This window comes from Rhinichthys klamathensis, unplaced genomic scaffold, assembly GCF_029890125.1.
Source record: "Rhinichthys klamathensis goyatoka isolate OS25496 unplaced genomic scaffold, OSU_Roscu_1.1 h1tg000301l_1, whole genome shotgun sequence".
NCBI lineage: Eukaryota > Metazoa > Chordata > Actinopteri > Cypriniformes > Leuciscidae > Rhinichthys > Rhinichthys klamathensis.
In genome coordinates, this window is record NW_026606820.1 from 1,807,857 (window position 1) to 1,830,436 (window position 22,580).

At 37.8% G+C, this 22,580-nt stretch overlaps 1 protein-coding gene across 4 annotated transcripts in view; it reads left to right on the plus strand.

The window, feature by feature from the left end:
* Positions 1 to 22,580, plus strand: part of drp2 (dystrophin related protein 2) — a 207,222-nt gene that overhangs the window by 96,361 nt on the left and 88,281 nt on the right. For all 4 annotated transcript variants that reach the window (XM_056270290.1, XM_056270291.1, XM_056270292.1 and 1 more), the window contains 2 exons: positions 590 to 758; positions 21,033 to 21,189. In XM_056270290.1, the coding sequence (XP_056126265.1) occupies positions 590 to 758; positions 21,033 to 21,189 (326 nt within the window). The remainder of the gene's footprint in view (positions 1 to 589; positions 759 to 21,032; positions 21,190 to 22,580) is intronic.

Below are 22,580 nucleotides of genomic sequence, written 5' to 3' on the forward strand. Positions count from 1 at the left end.
TCCATATCTGACAACAATGGTATCCTAAAATTGCTTCTTCAGCTAAAAGTGAAGTATTTTTAGGCACATGGGCATTAATTCCAGGATAAAAAAAACAGGCAATTGGCTCTTCTAATGGAAAAGTGGGACTTCCATTCCTAAAGCCACTATATAATGTGTCGCAATTTTTTTTGAAGTTCTCTTACTTCTAATCTCTCTCAATATAAAAAGTTAATATGATGAAAAAAGGCTACTGTATAATCGAGCAATATTATGCAAGTAAGAGTGTTGTGCTTCAGGATATCATCAGAGCCGTGGTTCAGATGTGGGCACCAACTGTGATATTGCTTTTATAAGCCTACAATTCCATAAACAAGCAGTTAATATCAAGTAACTTACATTTTTAGACACAAACTTACATTGCATGCTGTTTTTTTTTTGTATTATTTTGCTCCACTAATGAAAAAAAGAAAACCACATCAGAATTAATAGTTGCATGACACATACACAAGATGTGGGCAGTGTAATGAAAAAATTAACACTTGAGCACAGAGTTTAATAATAATTAGTGATCATGGGAGTTCTCTAAATCCTTAACTGTGTGTTGCAGCTGCAGGGCGGCCCTCGTGGCCGGGATGCCACTGTGTACCCTGCCAGTCGGCGGTGGATCCTGAGGGGCAGGAGTTGCCCACCCAGTGCAGGGGGCAGAGGAACAAACACCCTGATCACGACATGAATCTCTGCTGGAACGAGATCAAGCGCAAATCCCACAACATCAGGTATACCTCATTTTTTGTCCATCTGCTTGTATCACGCTTCTATTAGGTTCATTGTCTTCTGGGGATTATTAACCTTTCCTTAGTATAGCACCAGTTAGAGATGCACATATTGCAAATTCTCCCAGTCTCAGAGGCACTAATGAAACCGCTGATTGAGTTTGGGCTGTTTTGAATGTCATTTGTATGTCTGTAATGCAAGGTGCTTTGTTTACATACTTAGCCTCATAATTACAGTCTCGACCCCAACTTTTCTCTGGGGATAAATTTAACAGGGTGTGATTGGTTTAGACATCTTTCCTGCAGCACAGAATAATAAGATCATCCAAGGATAGCCAGCAATAGCGGAACCCTTGTCAGTAAGCTGACATCATCTGGCCCAGAAGGAAGGATACATCCATACAACATCACATGTAATGGAAATGGATGGAATACTAAGTGGCCGCTACAAAAGACCCTCTGGGATTATATTGCACCAGCGTTCAGTGGCTGACTTTTTCAGTTGGCTGTGTTTTGACAGACAGATGTCTCTTCCATCTAATGGCCTGATTTTTCAGCTTTAGCATCTGTAAAATGCAATGGCAGACATTTTTGTAGGATCAAATTAATTTTCTGATTTAGTTTGTAAGCAAATAATATATATATATATATTTGTAAGTTAATTAATGGATTAGGGTTAAGGTTTTCGTCTCTGCAATGGTGTTTTTGTAGAACATTGACATTAGAACTGTAGAACTTTATTTGTTTTATGCATAATACTGAATCACTGCTTGATTTTGTGGATTGTTTTTCAGAGCACAAAACAACATGAATAATTTACTTGAATTTTTAGCAGTTTTTTCTTTCTAAGGCACTGTGACAGAAAGAAATCAAACAGACTTGCTAGCGGGGCAGAACAGAGCTTGTCTTTGTCATTCTCATCAGAATGTTTGGCTTCATTGGGGTCCACACACACGGCAGTGAATGTGCTGTGACCGGGGGGCTATGTGGCTGAGGGGGGTATATGGGTGGACAGAGGCATGCTGGGAATGTGTGATTGCAGATGTGCCTGGATGTTTCTCACTTCTCTGATGGCGCAGCTGTGTGTGGGTGCTTATGATGCGACTCAAAACCCACATCTTTAAATCTGTTCATAGCATATCTTTGTCTTCGTAGATTGTAAATAATCAACACATTCTGAACGGACACAATTTTGATTATAGTTCAGTAATGTATGATTCTTCTTTTCTTTGTTGATATCATTCCACATAGATTTACATTGTGAAGTATAAGTGCAGAGCTTGCAGTGGTAAAAGTAATAAAAAGGGCATTCCGGTTCAGTTCTTTTCTGCTCCATGCTCATCGCTAAACTGCAGGGAAGAGAATGGTGACCTTTCAGCTATCCTCAAAGCTGCGTCCCATCTTTTCAACTACAGGCAGGAAAAGGCTCAATTGAGCACTAACAGCATGCTAATTGCTGTCTTTTCTTTAGGCTCGGAGATTAGAATGTTAAAACCCCTTTTGCTAATGGGTCTACTGTCATGTCAAACTTGACATGTGCTAAATGTACTTTGTGAGTGCAGTCTGCAATAGAGAGAGGAAATGGAATATTCCTTCAAGGCTTTGTGCTCGTTTTGGAAGTGAGATGTTCTTAAACTTTCTTTAAATTATTAAAAGTAGATGGTTAACTGTGTAGGCAACATGAAACTTTTGTCAGTTGGAGACCATTAAATTATGTCATCATTTACTCGCCCTCATGTTGTTCTATCCCTTTAAAGTCCCACTCCGATCATATTTTGAGCTATTTTTAAACATTCCCAGTGGTCTTTAAATTATGATTATGCCATTTTTAGCCAAAATCACAAAACCTGTGCCGTTTTCTGGGACTTCGCTTCAGCAGAGCGGCAGTAGCTCATTAGCAATTTGCCTCTGCGCTGTGGGCGGAGCCGTTGGCACGGAGACGACCCTCCCCCTGCCCGTTGCTGAGAGCTCTGTCTCTCCCGCTAGCTTACACCCCCAATACCGGTGGGGCAACAGTATTATATACACGTTAATTATTATTATCCGAAGTTAATCAAAGTTATCACCGATCACCGATCATTATTTCACTCCAAGACGTCGCGTGTGGAGACGCCCAGTGGAGTTACTACGTCACAACTCCAGTCTATTTTAGCCGGCATTTTTGCGTCTGCTACTGATTCACAGCCATTTGAATGTAGAAATACTCAGAAATACAACTTTGAGCTTATTTTTCTCAAGATAGGTCCTCTAACATCAGAAAAATGCCACAAGAACATGTTAACACCTAGAAAAACATTATTTTCATCGCAGTGGGTCTTTAAGGATCCAAATGGAGAAATGAATGAGGCTTCAAATAGGGATGTCATGAGAACCGATACTTAGGTACCAAGTCGGTAGCAACATTTTAAAATCCTGATGAAATTTGTTTTTCTACAGTAGCGTAAGTACCAATGCAGGTAACGAAGGTAGAGAGGCTGCAATTCTTCCAGAACTGATGGGGGCAGCACATACAGTACGCCTAGAAGTGTTTCAGTCAGACCTTAAAGGGTAAAGAACGGAAGAACGTAATAAAATATTGAAGATCTGTGTTGTAATGTTACTGTATGCCTGTTGATGGGACTTGATGCGTCGTGATTTTCCTCAGAGTTAAGAGCGGGCTCAAGCAAGCTTGTCGCACGTCTGACTAGACTAAAAAATACTATATTATCTCGTAAGAAAAACAGTAGATTGCCGTTATTATTTTGCTCGTCAAATTCAGCGCCAATTACAGTATTCAACAGTATTTACTGTACAAAATTTCCCGTATTTTTACCTTTTTATTTACTTGCCCATGTCTTGATACTGCATTTTCTGTGCCAGTTATTTTCCTTCCAATCACAGTAGTGTTTTAAAGTCACCCTGTAGTGAAAATCAAGCTTTTAATGTTGTCTAAATGTCTGTGTTGACAAACCATGTGCAAATTCATAAGTCAACACCATTGCTGAGTATTTTCTCCTTAAAACTGCAGTGAACCAAAGACACTCTCAAACGCGGTTTGAAATCGCTTTAAACACTTGAAGGCTATGTGCCACTGTTCATCAAGAAGACATGACTTCAAATGGCCAGGTATTGCAATAGTAAAGCTGTGCCTTAAAAACTTTGACTGCATTGCACATCTTTTTTGTAAAGCTAAACTGTTTCATTTTATGTATTATTTGAAGGCCAAGTGCCACTAATGTTGTGTTTTTGTAATGTTAAACGGTTTAAATAAAGGAGTTAATGTTTAAGTATTATTGTTATTTTTTTTACCATGGTATTGACTTGGGTATCGAGTATTGTTTTGGTGGTATCGGTACCGACTACTAGATTTTTGGTACTGTGACATCCCTAGCTTCAAATAACAATTTCAGAGTAATGTAAAAATACTCTTTCTATTAAATGTGTTGGGAGAATTATTATTGTCTACTGGGCTATCCAGAAAGATTTTTTTGGTCAGCAAGCTTCACCAGAATAACCCTGCTGATTCAACAGCCAAATAAGATGTTTGTGTTGTCACGATACCAAAACTATGACTTTGATACGATACCAGACCAAAATACCTTGATACCAATACTGAATCGATACCACAGGGAAAAACAAAAACCATTAAACAGTATCGATAAATATTGAAAAATCAATGTTTTTTACAAGTGTTGTGTTGTGTAAGTGTTGTGGTCAATAGCAGTGCAGGAAACACTGTCATAGTGTTGTTGTTGTTTTCGTCCACGTTGGTGGAAAAATTCATGTTTGAGCATGGTATGGAACTGAACATCATGTTTGTTTGTTTTTTATGGAACCAGCTCTCGGTTACCATCCAGCCTGGGCCATCACAGAAATTTGTGCATGTCTTTTTTTCAGCAGGGTTATTTTGAGTTCAGCCCATATCCTGACAGTCTACTCATTATGAGGAAATTTTGAAATGTTGCAGCCAGTTGTAAGTAAACACAACCTTTTCTAACTCTGCTGAAATCCACATATTTGTGTTTGCACCAGACAGTTGTTCAGTCCTCATATGGTTGTAAACCGCATCAGTTGCATCATGACATGGGACCAGAGATCAAAAGCAACAAAAAAAGGAAATGCTTGTGAAAGGTATGCTGTGGTGTTTTGAGTTTTTTTGCTAGGCCTTGCAAATAAACCCACTATTCAGACACCCCAATGAAAGAATTAGTCAAAAGGGATTTCGAAGTGCATGAATTATTAAGTATAAGTCTACCCGGCTGTGTTTGTAGGGATTAAATCAAATAAAGCTTGTCCAGCGGTCTCATCTATCAGTGTGGGGCCAAGCGGATCACTCTCTTTTGCTTGGTAGACACGATGCACTGCTGAGACAGTTACATTCATGGTCCTACAAATCTTTGAAGAAATAGTAATCATGCATTGACATAAACAACCAACAGCATGGGGTGCTCAGCATGTGAATATCTGTCCCTTAGAAAAATGAGAAATTGTAGTGAGGCTGAATCAAATTTTAGCCTGGAAGCTGCCAGGTACTGCACTTAGGTGGCACCCATTTTCCCTAACTTGGCAGAAGTTTTGCAATGGGGAGGCTAATGATACAGTTGGACCGCCTGACATAAACATTTCGTTTACACGAAAACGATTCCGGGTGAAAACGTAATAATATTTTATCGGATGTGCCTTTCGTTTACACGGCGACGGCGTTTTTGGGGCTTAAAAACGCAAAAAAGTGAAACCACCCTCCAAAGTGGAAATCCTAAAAACGCTCCACCGTCACGTTTCCGTCTAAACGGGTAAAAACGCAAATCTGCTCATGGCGGCTCTCATCGCGTACGCATTTACGTCACAGGCATGCGCCAGTACAGGAAAATAACAACCAACATGTCGGATTATTTCCATACGTCGGACCTTCAAGTTGCCCTAGCAGCTCTGATAAACGTCCAAGAGTCTTTTCAATTTCGCGCTACTAGGGAGAGAAGTAGAAGGAAGGTTGTCCGCAGGCGCACGGACTTGTTGTTGTTGTGTGGCAGTGCTTCACATTGCCACCTAGCCGCCTGGAGTGCATACTACATCGCATTTCTAACACTTTTGCGTCTCCATATGCAAACAGATTTCCCCCCCATAACGCTCGTCTAAACGCAGAATAAAAAGTGAAAACGAAACGCCACTTTTGCGTTTTCTCTTCAGATCGTTTCCGTGTAAACATGGCCTTAAGTCTCGGGTTTCCGCAGTTTAGCTCTCTCTCATTCATACACTCACCTAAAGGATTATTAGGAACACCTTTTCAATTTCTCATCAATGCAATTATCTAATCAACCAATCACATGGCAGTTGCTTCAATGCATTTAGGGGTGTGGTCCTGGTCAAGACAATCTCCTGAACTCCAAACTGAATGTCAGAATGGGAAAGAAAGGTGATTTAAGCAATTTTGAGCGTGGCATGGTTGTTGGTGACAGACGGGCCGGTCTGAGTATTTCACAATCTGCTCAGTTACTGGGATTTTCACGCACAACTATTTCTAGGGTTTACAAAGAATGGTGTGAAAAGGGAAAAACATCCAGTATGCGGCAGTCCTGTGGGCGAAAATGCCTTGTTGATGCTAGAGGTCAGAGGAGAATGGGCCGACTGATTCAAGCTGATAGAAGAGCAACTTTGACTGAAATAACCACTCGTTAAAACCGAGGTATGCAGCAAAGCATTTGTGAAGCCACAACACGCACAACCTTGAGGCGGATGGGCTACAACAGCAGAAGACCCCACCGGGTACCACTTATCTCCACTACAAATAGGAAAAAGAGGCTACAATTTGCAAGAGCTCACCAAAATTGGACAGTTGAAGACTGGAAAAATGTTGCCTGGTCTGATGAGTCTCAATTTCTGTTGAGACATTCAGATGGTAGAGTCAGAATTTGGTGTAAACAGAATGAGAACATGGATCCATCATGCCTTGTTACCACTGTGCAGGCTGGTGGTGGTGGTGTAATGGTGTGGGGGATGTTTTCTTGGCACACTTTAGGCCCCTTAGTGCCAATTGGGCATCGTTTAAATGCCACGGCCTACCTGAGCATTGTTTCTGACCATGTCCATCCCTTTATGGCCACCATGTACCCATCCTCTGATGGCTACTTCCAGCAGGATAATGCACCATGTCACAAAGCTCGAATCATTTCAAATTGGTTTCTTGAACATGACAAAGAGTTCACTGTACTAAAATGGCCCCCACAGTCACCAGATCTCAACCCAATAGAGCATCTTTGGGATGTGGTGGAATGGGAGCTTCGTGCCCTGCATGTGCATCCCACAAATCTCCATCAACTGCAAGATGCTATCCTATCAATATGGGCCAACATTTTTAAAGAATGCTTTCAGCACCTTGTTGAATCAATGGCACGTAGAATTAAGGCAGTTCTGAAGGCGAAAGGGGTCAAACACAGTATTAGTATGGTGTTCCTAATAATCCTAATATGGTGTTGCTGGGTCTTGTTAAAGTCAAATGTCTGCTTATTCCCATCTGCCCATTATCTGCCCTTAAAAAAACTTGTGTACACATGTCTCCCACAGATAATTTATGCAAGCTGGGTTTTATTGGATGTGGGTGAATATATGAATACATCTAAAGCTCTCTTGCAAGAAATCCATTCCTTTTTGCATTTCAGTGCTCATATGAAATATTCCGATGGCGCGTTCCAATGGAGTGTTTATGCATACACAATGACATATATGGAACTGGCTGATAATACAGGTGCGGTATTTGTATGCATGTAAGTGCCTGTGCAGTAGCCCATTGTGTTTGCTTAACTGTGTCTTATAAACAGAATGTAGGGTAATGAAAGAGGCGAGACAGGCAATGCTGAATTGTAAGGCTCATTTCTCCCAGGGTGCCATCGCCTTTTTATAGCCAATGGCTTCATTGCTCTACGGATCTGTGCTCGCAGACAAATATCCCACCCTTCTTTTTCATTCAGTGTTACATTTTGAGGCTGGTATCATTGAGAGGACAGGCCTCAAAGAGAATGGCGCAGCCGTAGGCTACGCTTCTGCTTCTGAACCAGAAACACAAATAAAAGAGAAAGGATATCACCAGGCACCTCAATTTATCTGTAGCAATTAGTTATTTGCTGATCCCTGAAGCGACCCCGTCTGATGGTTATCATGCAACATTTACATTTATGCATTTGGCATCAATGCGACTTAAAGAAGAAGAACAAAGCATTCATCAAAGAGCCAACAATCGTAGTAGAACACAATGCCAGGTTGATTAGACAACTCATTTGCAAACATGACCAATGAGACAGATTGAATGAGTTTTATGTTCTTATTTTGCTTTAATGTGTACAATTGAGACAGATTAGTGTTTCTTCATTTACATTTTTATGTTTTTTTTTTAAATCTGATATATTTTAACTTACGATGTTAATTTAATTTAAATAATTTTCAATACATGTTTGCTGGGAATCAAACTCAATCCTGATCTCTACTAATGTATTTGTACTAAAGAAAATTGCAATATTTGATCTTCTCAGACTACTTTGCTATGAGAGCATCACGATTGATGATTGTCTCGCAAATTATGTCATTGGAGTGCACGTGTGCCCAGTCTATTCTTTGCTATCTGTATCAACCTAACTTTTCGTAGGTTTATTATTTCTCTAAAATCTTTCAGTTAAAACAAGTTATCAGATTATGCATATCGCAATGTGTACATTTAAATACAGGTAATGGCATATTTAATCAATTGTATTTATTAAATACAAATAATTAAATTTTCTATGAACCTAAAAAGATTTGTAACATATGTACATCACTGAAGTTGTTCATACATAAAATACATATGTTTTAGATGCTGCAATAAAGGCGGAAAGTAATTTAGTAAGATGTCTATGCAAACGTAAGAAAATGTATGTGTTCTAGAACCACATTTTACACTCAAACACCTTCTTTTACTAATGCATCTATGACCTTGGGTTACATCTACTGTAAATTGTTCTGGATAGAAGCATTTGAATCTGCTTAAGTTGCTAATGTTTATAAGTTGCTTTGGATAAAACGTCTGCAAAATAAATAAATGCCAATGTAAAAATCTTTTAGTTCAAATGGCTCTGAAAAGGCATGACTTGTCCTCAAGCAATGGCTTGCATGTGTGAACACAGTGAAAGTAGCTCCTGTTTGGCCTCTGGTATTGATTGCTATTTCCTATGCTAGCCATCATGCTTGATGGTTCATATCGAACAAGCAACGTTACAAGACTGCCAGGGCACTGCGCACAGCTGTTACCTGTTTGCTTCCCAGTCGCTAGCAGTCATGGCCAGCCATGAGTCTACACTAACATGCCGTCCAGCTCCTGCAACAAACCGATCCAGATGTCTCTTGCATGTGCCATCTCAGTACTGCTATCCAATCCATTAAAGCCCCCAATTAATCTCCATTTGTTAACCTGAGTTCGCTACCTGGAACCAAGCGTGGAGGTCTATAATACTGCCCTGCTCTGATTCCATTGAGTTTTTTATTTGTTTCTCCTCCTCTGTAAAAATGACCACGGGATTTGGATGCTTGTCCAGCAGAGGCATTGTTTGATTTTGTGGCTTTTGGAGGAATCCCCATAAAGCCTCAGAGAGAGATGAGATGATCGATGGTCTAAGTCTGAGGATTTAGAAGGGCTGCAGAAACCCAGCAGGGTGTGCAGGATGGGTACGGGATGTAATGTACTATATCTGTGATGGCGAGAGAGGCAGAGAGATGGTGTGCATTGCTCAAACATGCCACAGGTTTGAGATGCTACTGTCTTGCTGTGGATGCTCAGAGCTCCAGATGCAGGAACTGCTCTGAGTCAAATGTGTCGAGAGAACAAACCTAACAAGAGGAGAAAGAAATTATGATTGCAATTGCATCCAGTAAATGGGTGTAACAGTATGAGTAAAAAGTCTAGACTACATTACATCTACATTTGCATTTAATTTGGTAAACGTTTAAATACTATAGAAGTCAATTTCTTCCTCAGAGTAAAAAAAAGTGAATTACGGTAATTCTGACTTTGTTTCGTAAATACTGCTTTATTTTTTTGTAATTGCAACTTTTTTTGTATCTCACAATGTGATTTTATATATTTTAATGTGACTTCATAACTTGCAGTTGCTAGTTAATAGTTAATTGCTTTAACTTCATTACTTGCAATTGCTAATTATTTCTCATAATTGGATCTATATATTTCACAGTTGTAGCTTTAAACTACCATTTTAAAAGTTTGAGATTTTTTTTTTAATACTTTTATTCAGCAATGATACATAAAACTGATCAAAAGTGACAGTAATCACTAATAGGCCGCTGTCGGTAGCCTAAAAGAGGCCTAGAAATAGGGTTTCGTTCCACCACGTGGGGCACTACCTACTTTTTTTATATTTAACATCAGAAATATATAGAGATTCCTTAGGAAAAAGTTCTCCGCACACAACCTTGCAGTTTTTGAGAAAAATGATGCTAAAGGTGCCCATTTTGAAATAAAGGGAATACATAGGGAATTTTGCACTTTCAAACCGGTTTATCATATAAACCCAAAAATGCCGAATTACCACTTGAGGTACAAAATAAACCAGTTTAAAATATGTGATATACCTGAAGTTGCAATCTAGGCACAGTAAACATGATAAGATTATCAAGAAAACTTCTACTGTAGCATTAACATCCCAATTACTTTCCTATTATGTTGTTCCAATTCAAAGGTAATATTTGAGGTAAAATCTGAATTACAAATAGAATTCAGCCAAAATATAATATATATATATATATATATATATATATATATATATATATATAGGCTATATATGAAGAGTTCAGATGCAAAAGCCTCTAAATGCCATTTGAAATTTTCTTCTAAAATGATCCTTTTTATCAAGCTCGTATATTTAAGTTCAATAATTTCACTTAAATGACTTGCCATTTAAGTGAAATTATTGAACTTAAATATACGAGCTTGACAAAAATGATCATTTTAGAAGAAAATTTCAAATGGCATTTAGAGGCTTTTGCATCTGAACTCTTCATATATATATTAAAAAAACACTTTTCAAAATAACGCATTTAATGGTGAATTGTCAATTCGCATACACGAGCAGTAACTGCACTGCATGTACACATTTTTTACATGCTATACTTAAAACAATTATGGTAACAATATTACACGTATTATATTTGAGTAGATTTTGAGTTTTTTTTTGTGTGAAATCTACCCAAATAAATTAAGTAAAATTTCCTAAATTATTTAGTCTATGGCACATGATGCATTTAATATTATTAGTGTGGAATGTGCTTTTTTAATATAAGTTGTCTCAATAATAAATTAAGCAGAATTTACTCGTTTGTATTAATGAAATTGACTTAATTATAACATTTACTGCATTTTTCAGGTTAAGATAATAATGACTTCATAATGCACTTTTTGTTATCAAACATGCTTTTATTCTGTATTTTTTTGCACAAATAAATCAAATCTATATAAAATGTAAGACAGCAGTTTTAAGATATGAAAAATAAAAGCAAAAAAATGCTAACATTTTCCATGTCATTGAGAAAAATAATTGTGTTACACAAAAACATGTGCATACAAATTTCTGTTGGAAAAGTCACATTCTTGACTAAAACTTGTGAATAACTTGTAGCAAAACAAATCATTTGTACTTGCTGAAAGCTTGTAGAACAATATTAAACGTTCATCAATCAATGCAGTTTTTTTTTCCACCAGAACTTGGTCATAATGCATTGTCTCAATCTAAGTCATGAGTTTGTTTTTAAGTGTTAGTAATTTCGGGGAAAACTTGCAAACATCCAGTTCCAAGAAGAGCTTCTGAAAGGCCTCAAAAGTGTGCCTCAGTTCTTTCGGGTAGGTGAGGTTTAGTGCATACGTGAGTCCAAGAAGAACAGCACAGGCTCTTGCCAGATTTTCCAAGCCAGCCATGACTCGCATCCCCTCCAAGATGATGCTGAAATCCTCCTGAGAATCCCTCTTGCAGATGGCAATTTTCATTATGTGCTACAGGATATCTCCATTGTCACACTGTAAAACAAACATTAAAGAAGTATTTTTATCTCGTCTGTCTCATTATAAGTCTGTCCATAATTATAAACTTGATTTGTGTACGGTTGTAAAAATTTCTTATAACAGCTTAAAATGCTAAGACACCATTATAGTTTATTTTCTTTGTAATCACTGAAACCACAAAGACCACCACTTTGCGGACCACAAAGACTGTCACAATAACATAAGTACAGTTTCACCAATGACAGAGGGTGTATTCAGGAAGAAAAAATTAAATAAATTTAAAATTACATTTGGTGACACTATTGTAGAGGGGGAAATTAAATTTCGCTGGTCCTCTATAGACATTCTACTAACTGTATAGTAACATGTCAACTAACACCGAGTATTAGTGGACTGCTAGGTTAGGGTTAATAGAGTAAGTTAACATGTAGTTGCAGTTACTTATAGTCAGTAGAATGTCTAAAGTGGACCATCAAAATAAAGTGTTACCTTTTTTCATATAAGTGGCTGACAAAAATCTATTTTGTGTTAAATATTTTCACATTAGCTTTATATAATTTAATTAGAAAAAAGATTATTGTTTAATTTGCATTTCTATTTTTATAAATAAAAACGATGTACAAATACATTTCTCAAAACACCATAAATATATAGAATAATTCTTGTCACTTACATTGTACTCATGGATGAGGTTATCCTATTTTTCACCCAGATAACAACAGATCAAGCAACGGAGGACAACGTCTCTCATCGTGTCGATGTTTTTATCGGGATTCTGATCGGGAAGTTTGTAAATTAGCATCACCCAAAGATAATGAACAAAATTGATATGTTATGAAAGTAACTTACCTGCAGCATGGGATAGCTAGCTCCGTAGTGTCCGACGTTTTGAGCCATTCCTTCGCACATTGCTTGATTTGTTCCCATCGGAGTTCAGTAAAGGGCTGCGGACCTTCCCGCCATCTTTTCCGACATGAAGAATACACTTTACGGGTGTTAATCGAGCTTGATCGCCGCTATCAGATGAAGATGCGCTGCTTACGTCCTCCTCAATGTTTACATGTGCGTAGTGATATTAGCTTGATTTTGGCTGTGACCTACTTACATTTTCGATGCTGATTGGTTGAAAATCTAGCTAAACAGTTTTATATGTCTCAATACGCAGTCAATATAGTGCGCCAATAAATTACACTTTCTCATTAACTGCAGGATAATGCGTGGAGAACTTTTTGCTTGGATACCTTTTATTAACGTTGAACATATTGAGCAAAAGAAAATGTAGTGCCCCGTTTGTCGGAACGAAACTGAACGATACAGCTCATGTACAGCGGCCTAATCATATCTATAATACCACAAAATATGTATATTTCAAATAAAATAGTCATGGTTTCCAAAAAATATTCAGCAGTACAACTTTTTTTTAAATATTGATAATAATACGAAATGTTTCTTAATCTCCGAATTAACATATTAGAATGATTTCTGAAGGATCATGTGGCTCTGAATTTAGATTTTCCATAACAGGGATAAATTAAATTAAGACACTGTATATTAAAATAAACATTCATTTGAAATTGTAGAAATATGTTACAATATTAACAACACAATCAGAAAACTATATCTAGCAGTTGTGACTTTGCAATGTGGTTTTCTTATTTTAAATTCACAATTCTTATTTTATGTCACAATTAACTTTTTTTTGTTTTGCTTTTTGTGTGGAAACAGGCTTCCATCATATGCTGACATTTTAACATTTTTCTAATTTAATAAAAAAAAAAACTTGTTCAAATGATTGAATTATCAGCATAACAATTTGTGTGAAAAGCTGAATTTGAAGCTGAAACCGTCTGTAGGATGCAGTTCATGTTAAGTGTCACAAATTTGGTTATTTGATTAGTGACCTTAAATTATTTTTGTTCTGTTTATTTTTATAGTCTTCTGTGTCATAACTTCTTCATTCAATCATAACAATTCTTCATTTTATATATTTTTGAAGTACTTAAACATTTCCAGGTTTAAATGAAGAAGAAAATCTTCAAGATGGTTTCAGATATGGATCCCACTGTATTCAATAGTATTCGCGTTTATTGATAATTGAACCTTTGGCATTGTTTGCACCAATGGCTCTATTTACATTATTGTAATGTTCAATTAAAGCTATAAGTCCTAAGAAGCCTTGGTTTGCAGTGAATTTAGAACAGCTAGGGGCGTTGTTAGGCGCAGAGCGGAGTCCATAATATTTATTTTAATATTATTGCAGTGGCGCAGTAATAGTGATGTAACAAGGTCACAGCCAGGTGTATGTTTGTAGAGTAATTTACAACAGCTTCGAACATGGCTCAACCAATCAGGGTCAAGAACCGGAATCTTTTTAGAAGACTTTTTATACCAGTGCTTGATATACACTTACAACACACTAACATACTTTAATTTACAAAACTACAACACAAACACATGTTCCTGTAATTGTATAAAAAGCAATATGTGCCAGTTATAGCTGAAGGCTAGCTGTTACGAAAGGCCCTTTCAGAACAAGATCTTAAAGAACCTTTCGATTTCCAAGTAAGTTCAACCCATCTGCACTGACTAGAAACACTACGTGTACTCATTAAACACAGAGTCAGGAACTTCATTTGATCCTTGATGTGAATATAGCGCAAGAATCTACAGCTTGCTCTGTGACCCCAGCAGAATTTTCCTCGGGTTCAATTCAATTCTTTTGTCTTTGTATGTGTGTGTGGGTGCATATGTGTGCTTATTTATCCGCTACACAGTCACACCAGTGGAGGGGTGTGTGTGTGTGTTTGTTTGTGTTTGTGTCTGCATGATGAAGGAGCCTTCAGGCAACTATAGAACACATAGGCTCTCTAATGAAATGTCGGCAGCCTGGCTACCTTTATTGAGTCTAATAACACATCATTATAGGGAGCGCTGTTCTCACCCTCCCCCAGTACAATAGAGGTCTGGACAGGTGAAGTCGGTTTCTCATTTGACTTTTCTCTCTTTTCATTGTATCCCTCTTCTTGGTCTGTAATTATGCAGTATAGCCAGTACTTTCATTTTTACTGAGAATGTGATTTCGCTCTGTGTTATTTTTTTTTAAAACTACAAGTAAATTATTATTTTTTATGTTATGTGGCATTGTTTTGTTTGAAAATATTCTTAACAAAGCTAAATGAAACACATGTTTGCCTAAGTTTTGTAAATCTGACTGTTGTCCTAATGAGCATGCAGTTGCCTGACAATTGGCCTCTTTCTGCGAATGATTAAAAATAACAAGCACATTAGTGTTTGGACGTCCCGGTGGACACTGTCGCTTCAATTATGACTAAGTGGAGGCTACAATTAGCCTTGTTGAAAAAAGTAATTCCTCAAAACAGTCTGTGTGAACCAGAAGAGGATTTTTGAGGGAAGATACACCAAGGCCAACAATCACTGTCTTTTTACTTTGTCATTTAAAGGGGCTATATGTATTTTTTAGCGGCCTCTATCGGTGATGTTTCAGATTGCAACCAATTTTTACAAGAGCGCTCGTGGCGTGCTCTTGCGCGTGCTCGAACACAAGAGCGAGCACTCATGGTACCGGCCGGCCACAATGAGACTTTCAACACACCGGAGAAAGCATCACACAACATGCTGGAAACTCATGTAAACTCCCACTGCAACGTTACTATAATAGGTTACTTTTATCAGCTTGACGTTGAACTAATGCTCCATGCTCGTACCATGATAACGTTACATTGACTGCATTTAGCCGGCATGTGGTGTTAGCATAATAAGACATTTCACTAACTATTCGTGTATCTTTCACAATCAGCAATGTCAACATAGGTGAATGTATAATATGATAACGAAAACGGTTAGTGAACTAGACTGAACAATTTCAGTGTAACAGTAAGATCGTAGGAAGTAACATTACTGTACTGAACGTGTCTAGAAATGTGTATTATAAACAATATAATAGTAGTGGGATGAGTAACGTTACACAGTAGATCTAGTAACTTACATAAAATAAAAGTTACATCCTAAAGCACCTATTTTTTGTTATCCTGGAACAGTCTTTTGTATTCATTTCATGTCTCATGTATGTTGTAGTTTACCTTGCCATTTCATTACAGTTTACCATTATTTATTTCAGCATATCTGAAAACTTGTAATTTATCACAATAAAAATAGTGGAGGTCTCTCCATAATTCAAACACTCTGCCGATGTTGATCCGTGTTTTCGTCCTAAGTCGATCCGATTCACATTTGGCCTGACGAGCTTAAGCAGATACATTTTTGTTTTGTTTTGTTTTGTATATTTATGTGGAGTTTGTGTTGGAGTGTGTGTTGTGCTGGAGGCAGGTCGTTTTTGGGTGTTATCAGACTCCATGTCGTCAGCTGCAGTGCCGTCGCATAGACTGTATATAAAAGGAGAGCGGCTCGGGTGCGCGCATACACGTCGCATCCTGTGGATTTCGCAGAAAATCCGACCCGGAGACTTCACATAGAAATAGGAATACTGGCCTTCAGAGGTAATAGCAGAACCCGACAAGTGGATCATTGTAATGTGTGATTACAACCCCTTCACACACAGGCAATAAAAAAAGGATTCATTTTAGAAGAAAAGTTACATTTAGCACCTTTAACAGACACTTTTATCCAAAGGGGCAACATATATATATATATATATATATATAATATATATATACAAAGGGGCTACATATGTATATTTTAGTATTTTAATTAAGTTAGATTTATTTTAATAAAATAACAATAATAATAGTAATGTTCGAATTTAGGGAAAAAAAGTATAGCAGTGTTTCCATCCCATTTTTTTCACTAGAACAAAATCGACACTGTTGAGCAAGTTTGTTTGACCAAAAGACATTACTGTGACATGACATGAAAAACATGACTATTTTGATGCACATGAATTTATTCAAGAAATGTTTCCATCATAGTTTTAATATGCTCATGTCTTCTTACCGTATTACAAGACATATTACACTTTATCTACTTGTCCACCTACTAATTTGGTGTCCATACAGCATTTTTATGTGGTGTTACAAAATAATCATAAAAATATGTAGATAGAAACCCAGTTTCAAAGGGTGATTTTTTTTTTTCTGTCATTGACAGATTTTTTTTTAGCAACGTCAGGAAAATCTGAAGGCCATCTGTCATTTTGACAGATTACACTGAGGGTGATCAATTGTAACTTCAACTTGTAACTGTAATTCCCACCACTGACCAGTTTAGCCTCTAGAACAAAATTAAAACTGCCACAAGAAGTCTGAAAGAAGTCATTATTCAATGAACATAAAAAAAATAATAATAAATCAAGATAAAACACACATCGTGCAGCTCTTCTACCAGGAGTTGATTCAAAATTGTGCTCGCGCGATTAGAATGTGCGCGTCCGGTGTGCGATACCTGGAGTTGTCCTAGACGTGGCGCGACGCGGCGCTGCGCTTCTCGTCCGGTGTGCGACCCACTTGAGGCCGTTGATGCGTTTGATTACACACAGGCGAGCATCCAGTTTAAAGAGCATATTGCAGGTAAAAAAATAATCTAAATTAATATATAACCTTGTATGAAAATACCATATGAAAAGTTAATGCAGGATTTAAAATGTTTTAAAATGACATAAGGGCACTAATTTAGTAGATATAGTGAGCGTTTCTTGGACTGCTCGTAAAGGTAAAAACGGCTTTTTTTTTTTTTTAAATCGCGTCATTTTACGTCAGGCCAGGAAGCTTCAGCCTCGGCTCAGTGCAGAGTAGGCTGGCATTCAGTGAGAGCGGTCGTGAGTCAGTGTGTTTTCGGTAGTTTTTGTATTTTAATTTATCATCGTAAATTATTGTTTGTGGAGGTTGCAAAAACTCGGGCCTGTCAGGACATCGAGTCCACAGGTTTCCATAACAAGAAAAGGGACGGTGCTGTATATCTGTCGTGCCTGGTGCGGTTTGTGCAGGTGAAGAGAAGGGATTTCTCTTCCGCATCGCCTTCGAGAAACGCGGTCGTGTGTGGCGTTCACTTCAGATCGGAGGATTATCATCCCGGCGATATGACGGAGTTCAACATGGGATGCCGTGCCGAAGCAAAAATATTGATCGTCTAATACTGTACCAATGGCATGAAATAGTGTGATATAGGTAGTCTTGCCCTAAATAGAGGCAACTTGTAATTGAAAAACAAAATTACTCAGGTTGTTTAAATATTCAAATCTTTAATTTTCTGTTTATGTTATAACCCAGGTGAAAAATATGTATTAAAAATGTACTTGGGTATGTTTTTAGTACAATAGAAATATACTCAAGTATAGTTTTTATACATTTAATAGTAAACATATAATGTCTGCTGGCCTGAAATACGATGGTAATAATCTGTACAATATTGTGAGCACTGTGTATATCGTTAGCGAACATGTATCTATAAGCACGTCTCTCACCAAGACACTAGTATGGCAAGCCGTTTTAACTTTTATTCATTTCCAGGATATGAATACTTGATATCAACAATTCAATTTTCACTAGTTAAAATTATAATTATTGATATCAGGAATAATATTTCTACTAGTAACAATGGCAATTTTTGATATCAGGAATTACATTTTCACTAGTAACAATGCTAATTCTTGACATCAACATTTACACTGGTTCTCCTCACACCACAACTCATGGTGTCTCTGACCGTTCTGTCTGACATTAGTCCTGGCCTGTCACTGCTCTCTTGGCAGCATAGCAGGCTCATAATTGTATGGCTGTGGTCCGTCATACGAGTAAGTATTTCCTCAGCGTCTGAAATGTCATTGCGATCCATCGTTTTCCTGTTGTTTGAATCGACCGCTCTCCCGCCACGCCCATTTTCAGACGCGGAAGTAAAATTTTCTCACAAAAACGACTCCAGAAGCTCCTGTAGCGTATTTATAAGTATATTTGAAAGAAAATCTAGTTCCTACATTATTTTTCTATACATTGACTCCTCTAACCTGCAATATGCCCTTTAAGTCTGTGCGGACCAGGAGAAAGGTTTGAGTTCAGGTAGATACGGAAAGTTGATTGAGTACTTTATTCAGTATTTTTCTTTTTTACTTTTTTCGTTCATATTTTAATGGTAATTGTATTTTGTAATATTGCGTTGTTCATATTTGCCTGTTCAGGCACAAAGGTCTTGTTTTAGTGGCCTCAGCTGTCACTACAGGGAAAAAAAACAGACAAACATTGTGGTGTTGAACATAAGTGACGCATAGTCTCTGACTGTTAATCTGTTCTCTTCATAAATAAATAAATGCATAAGCCTATATGCTCATGCTGTAAGTTCATGATTAAAAATTAAAAAAATAGTGAACAAAAACAAAAGCTATAAAACGTTTTATTATCATTAAAATATTAACATCTAAATGACGGGTAATCTAGATTATGACAGAATTTTTACGACCCTGCCTGTCAAAATAACGGACAATGAGAAAGTCTAATGCAGCCACTGCCCAGGTAATGACCTGTTCGGGAGAATTATTGCACAAAAGAAGCCCATTAAGACCCATGCTAAAGCACAACCTGAAGCCAAAAAACATAATAGTAGTAGTGACCCAGTAAAATATTGCTGAGATGAGCCCAAAATATAGCTTTTTATCCACATTTCAAAGAATTATGTGCTGCAAATCTGACACTGCCCACACTTCAAACAGCAGCGTACCTGCAGCGAAGCAGCATCATGCTGTGAGGCCGCTTTTGTATCAGCAGAGGTTGAGCATCTTGTTCAAATGAAGGAAGACAGGATGCTGCAAATACTGAATTCATGATCCCAAACACAAAAAAACACGGCAGTGGCACAAATAGGTGAATGTCCTACAATGGTCTTGTAAAATTGTGCTGCACTACCATCATGTGACTAACCTAAATGCATGGCCTGGAGAAAATCTGAATTGGTACATACTTTACCCATGACTTAATCGCTGCGTTACATGTGCAATGCGTTACATCGCTGCGTTACATGTGCAATGTTTTGGATAGGTAATGCAATTACTAATATAAATTATGCTGTATTTTAGTAATTCAAAAATATGAATGCACATGACATGAATGAATGCACTATATATTTTCTCTTCTTGTTTATCCCTTTGTGTTAGCTACCCCCCTCCCCCCACATTCCCTGAGCTTTGACAATGGTCTTGAGTGGCATGTAACAGGCTAGAAATAATGCAATTGTGAGGATACTGGGGGTTATTGAAACTCTCTTAATCCTCTGTACAGCATCAGCTTGGTTGCTGACAGAACCAGCCGGTCTCTAAAACAATTCCAGTCCGTGTGGGCAGGTTGCTAAACGACTCACTTTATATTTTATTTATCATCATGTGAAAATGTGATTCCTGGAAACAGATAAGATTTTCATCACACTATTTCCTCCATGTAAATGCAGGGCAATGGGTTGAGACATGCTTTTCTGTTTTATTACATGCTGGGACTTCACAGAGATGTGTTATGCTCCTCACTCAGTTTACATTTCTCTTCTTTTGACATGCCTGGGTTGGAGATGGAGGAGGGTTACTGCAAGTAGCCTGTGGTGTTTTTTTGATCCCATTTCCCTGACATTTCTTTTTTATATATAAACAGTGGATTTAAAGTCTACACACCCCAGGTGAATCAGATCTTTTGTACCTTTAATGTAAAAATTACAACCTATGCAATGCCACTAAAAACTAGTGAAATAAGTGACACATTTAAAAAGATCTTAAACTTAAAATAACCTAACTGCATAAGTGTGCACACCCCTAAACTAATACCTTGTTGAATCACTTCAACTAATGAATCTTTGATTTTATTACAGCACTCTGTCTGTTTGGATAGGAGTCTATCATCTTGGCACATCTTGACTTGGGAATAATTTCCCACACTTCTTTGCAAACATGTTTCAGATCTGTTAAATTGTGAGGATCTCTCAAATATGTATCTTTTTACATTGAATTTTTAGCAGTTAATTTAATTATTAAATGATTAAAATGTATTTATTTTTGTGTAGATACTTAAGAAGCCTGGTAGAGACCAGCATCCACATGCATCCAAACATATGCTGTTGTCAAGCTATGTTGGCCTGTTCACCAGGGCATAACATTGCAAAACCCTCAAAAATAATAAAACAGAAATGGTGACAAGGTGCCGTATGAATATGTCCTGAGATTCCATATATGGACAGTTTTTCAGTGCTGTGATCTCAGTGCTGTCTAAGATTTGACCGTAGGTCCGTGCCCTGTGGCGGGTTGTCGTTTGCTGTGTTGGCAGGGTACGGCTGGAGGCCTTTTCGGACAACAGCGGGAAGCTCCAGCTGTCCCTGCAGGAGATCATCGAATGGCTGACAGCTAAAGACGAGGAGATGTCCGAGCAGCTGCCCATAGGTGGTGACGTCGGAGCGGTGCAGCACCAGCGGGAGTTCCACCAGGTTGGCTTAACACACACGTACACTTATTCATGCTGTCATTCCCCACATTAGCATATCTTTTTCTCTTGCTGACTTTGCTCTTGAACACGGTTAATCTTGTCATCTATCAACATAACAGAATCAATTCAATATTTAAGATTGCAATATGGCAGCAGGAGTTCAGGCAGAATGATATTAAAGATTCAAGCCCACCTACCTGTAAGCTAATAAAAAGCCGCTAAATCCATTATCAAGATGCAAAAATAGACCTGAAGGAAACGTGTTAATTAGAAATCTGAACCCCCCTCTGTTTCATAAGCCACAAAGAAGTTCCAAAGATCACTAAAAATAGAACAAAGAGAATAGTGACACCAATAGATGCAGGAACAATAAATACATGTTTGTTCTCACATTTAGTAAGGAGTAGTTCACCAAAAAAAACTTGTGTCATAAAATTCTTTCTAATTTTGGAAGACAAAAGGAGAAATTTTTGAAGACCGCAATGTACATTGAATGGGAACGGAAGCTTTCAAGCTTCAAAAATGGACACAAAAGCACTAGAAAAGAATCAAAGAACTGGTTAATATGACCTTTTGTGTGTGAGAAACAGACCAAAAATTACATTATTTGCTGACAATCTTCCCCTCCAGTGAGCTGCTAACCATTGTTACCAGATCATTGAGTCAGTAAGTCACTCGAGAATCAATCAGATTTGTGAATGAATCATTCAGAATTGGATTACCTGATTCATTAAGGCGATCTGACTCAAAAGAGCGATTCATTCACAGATTACACGTCATGTTTCTCTGATGAACACATGTGAACCAAGGAAAGATGGGGTTGGATGTGAGGATTTTGTGTCATAAGGGTTGGAAACGATGATAGATTTTTTTCATTTTTCGGTGAACTATCCCTTTAAATACTTACCACTCTCCTGTGCATACACATTATGTTCTGCACTCAAACATGTTCTTTTTCCCAATACACAAACTCACACTGCCAAATAAATACACACCTTGTAATTGGTCCTGTACTACTGCAGGATACTGCTTCCATCTTAGCACCAATTTCCAGTGCTGTCAGCTGAATAAAGCAGGAAAAAATAGGGGATCGAGAGGAAAGATAGAGCAAGAGAGTGAGAAAGAGAGAGAGAGAGATAGCGAGCTCTTTCTTCCTGTGACTGACACACTGTGAAATCAGCCTCCAAATTAACAGGCCTGTATCTTACTGTCCCTTTCTCGGCTCTCACTTATTTCTCCCTTACTGCTCCCTTTTGGCTCTTAATGAAATATGTACACGCACATATGCACATGCATGCACTCCTGTCCTGCTCTATCATTCCACCGCCACACACTGTTCTCTTTTCCTCCAATTCACGCCTGCAATGTATGATGTTCGTGTTCCCAATATGC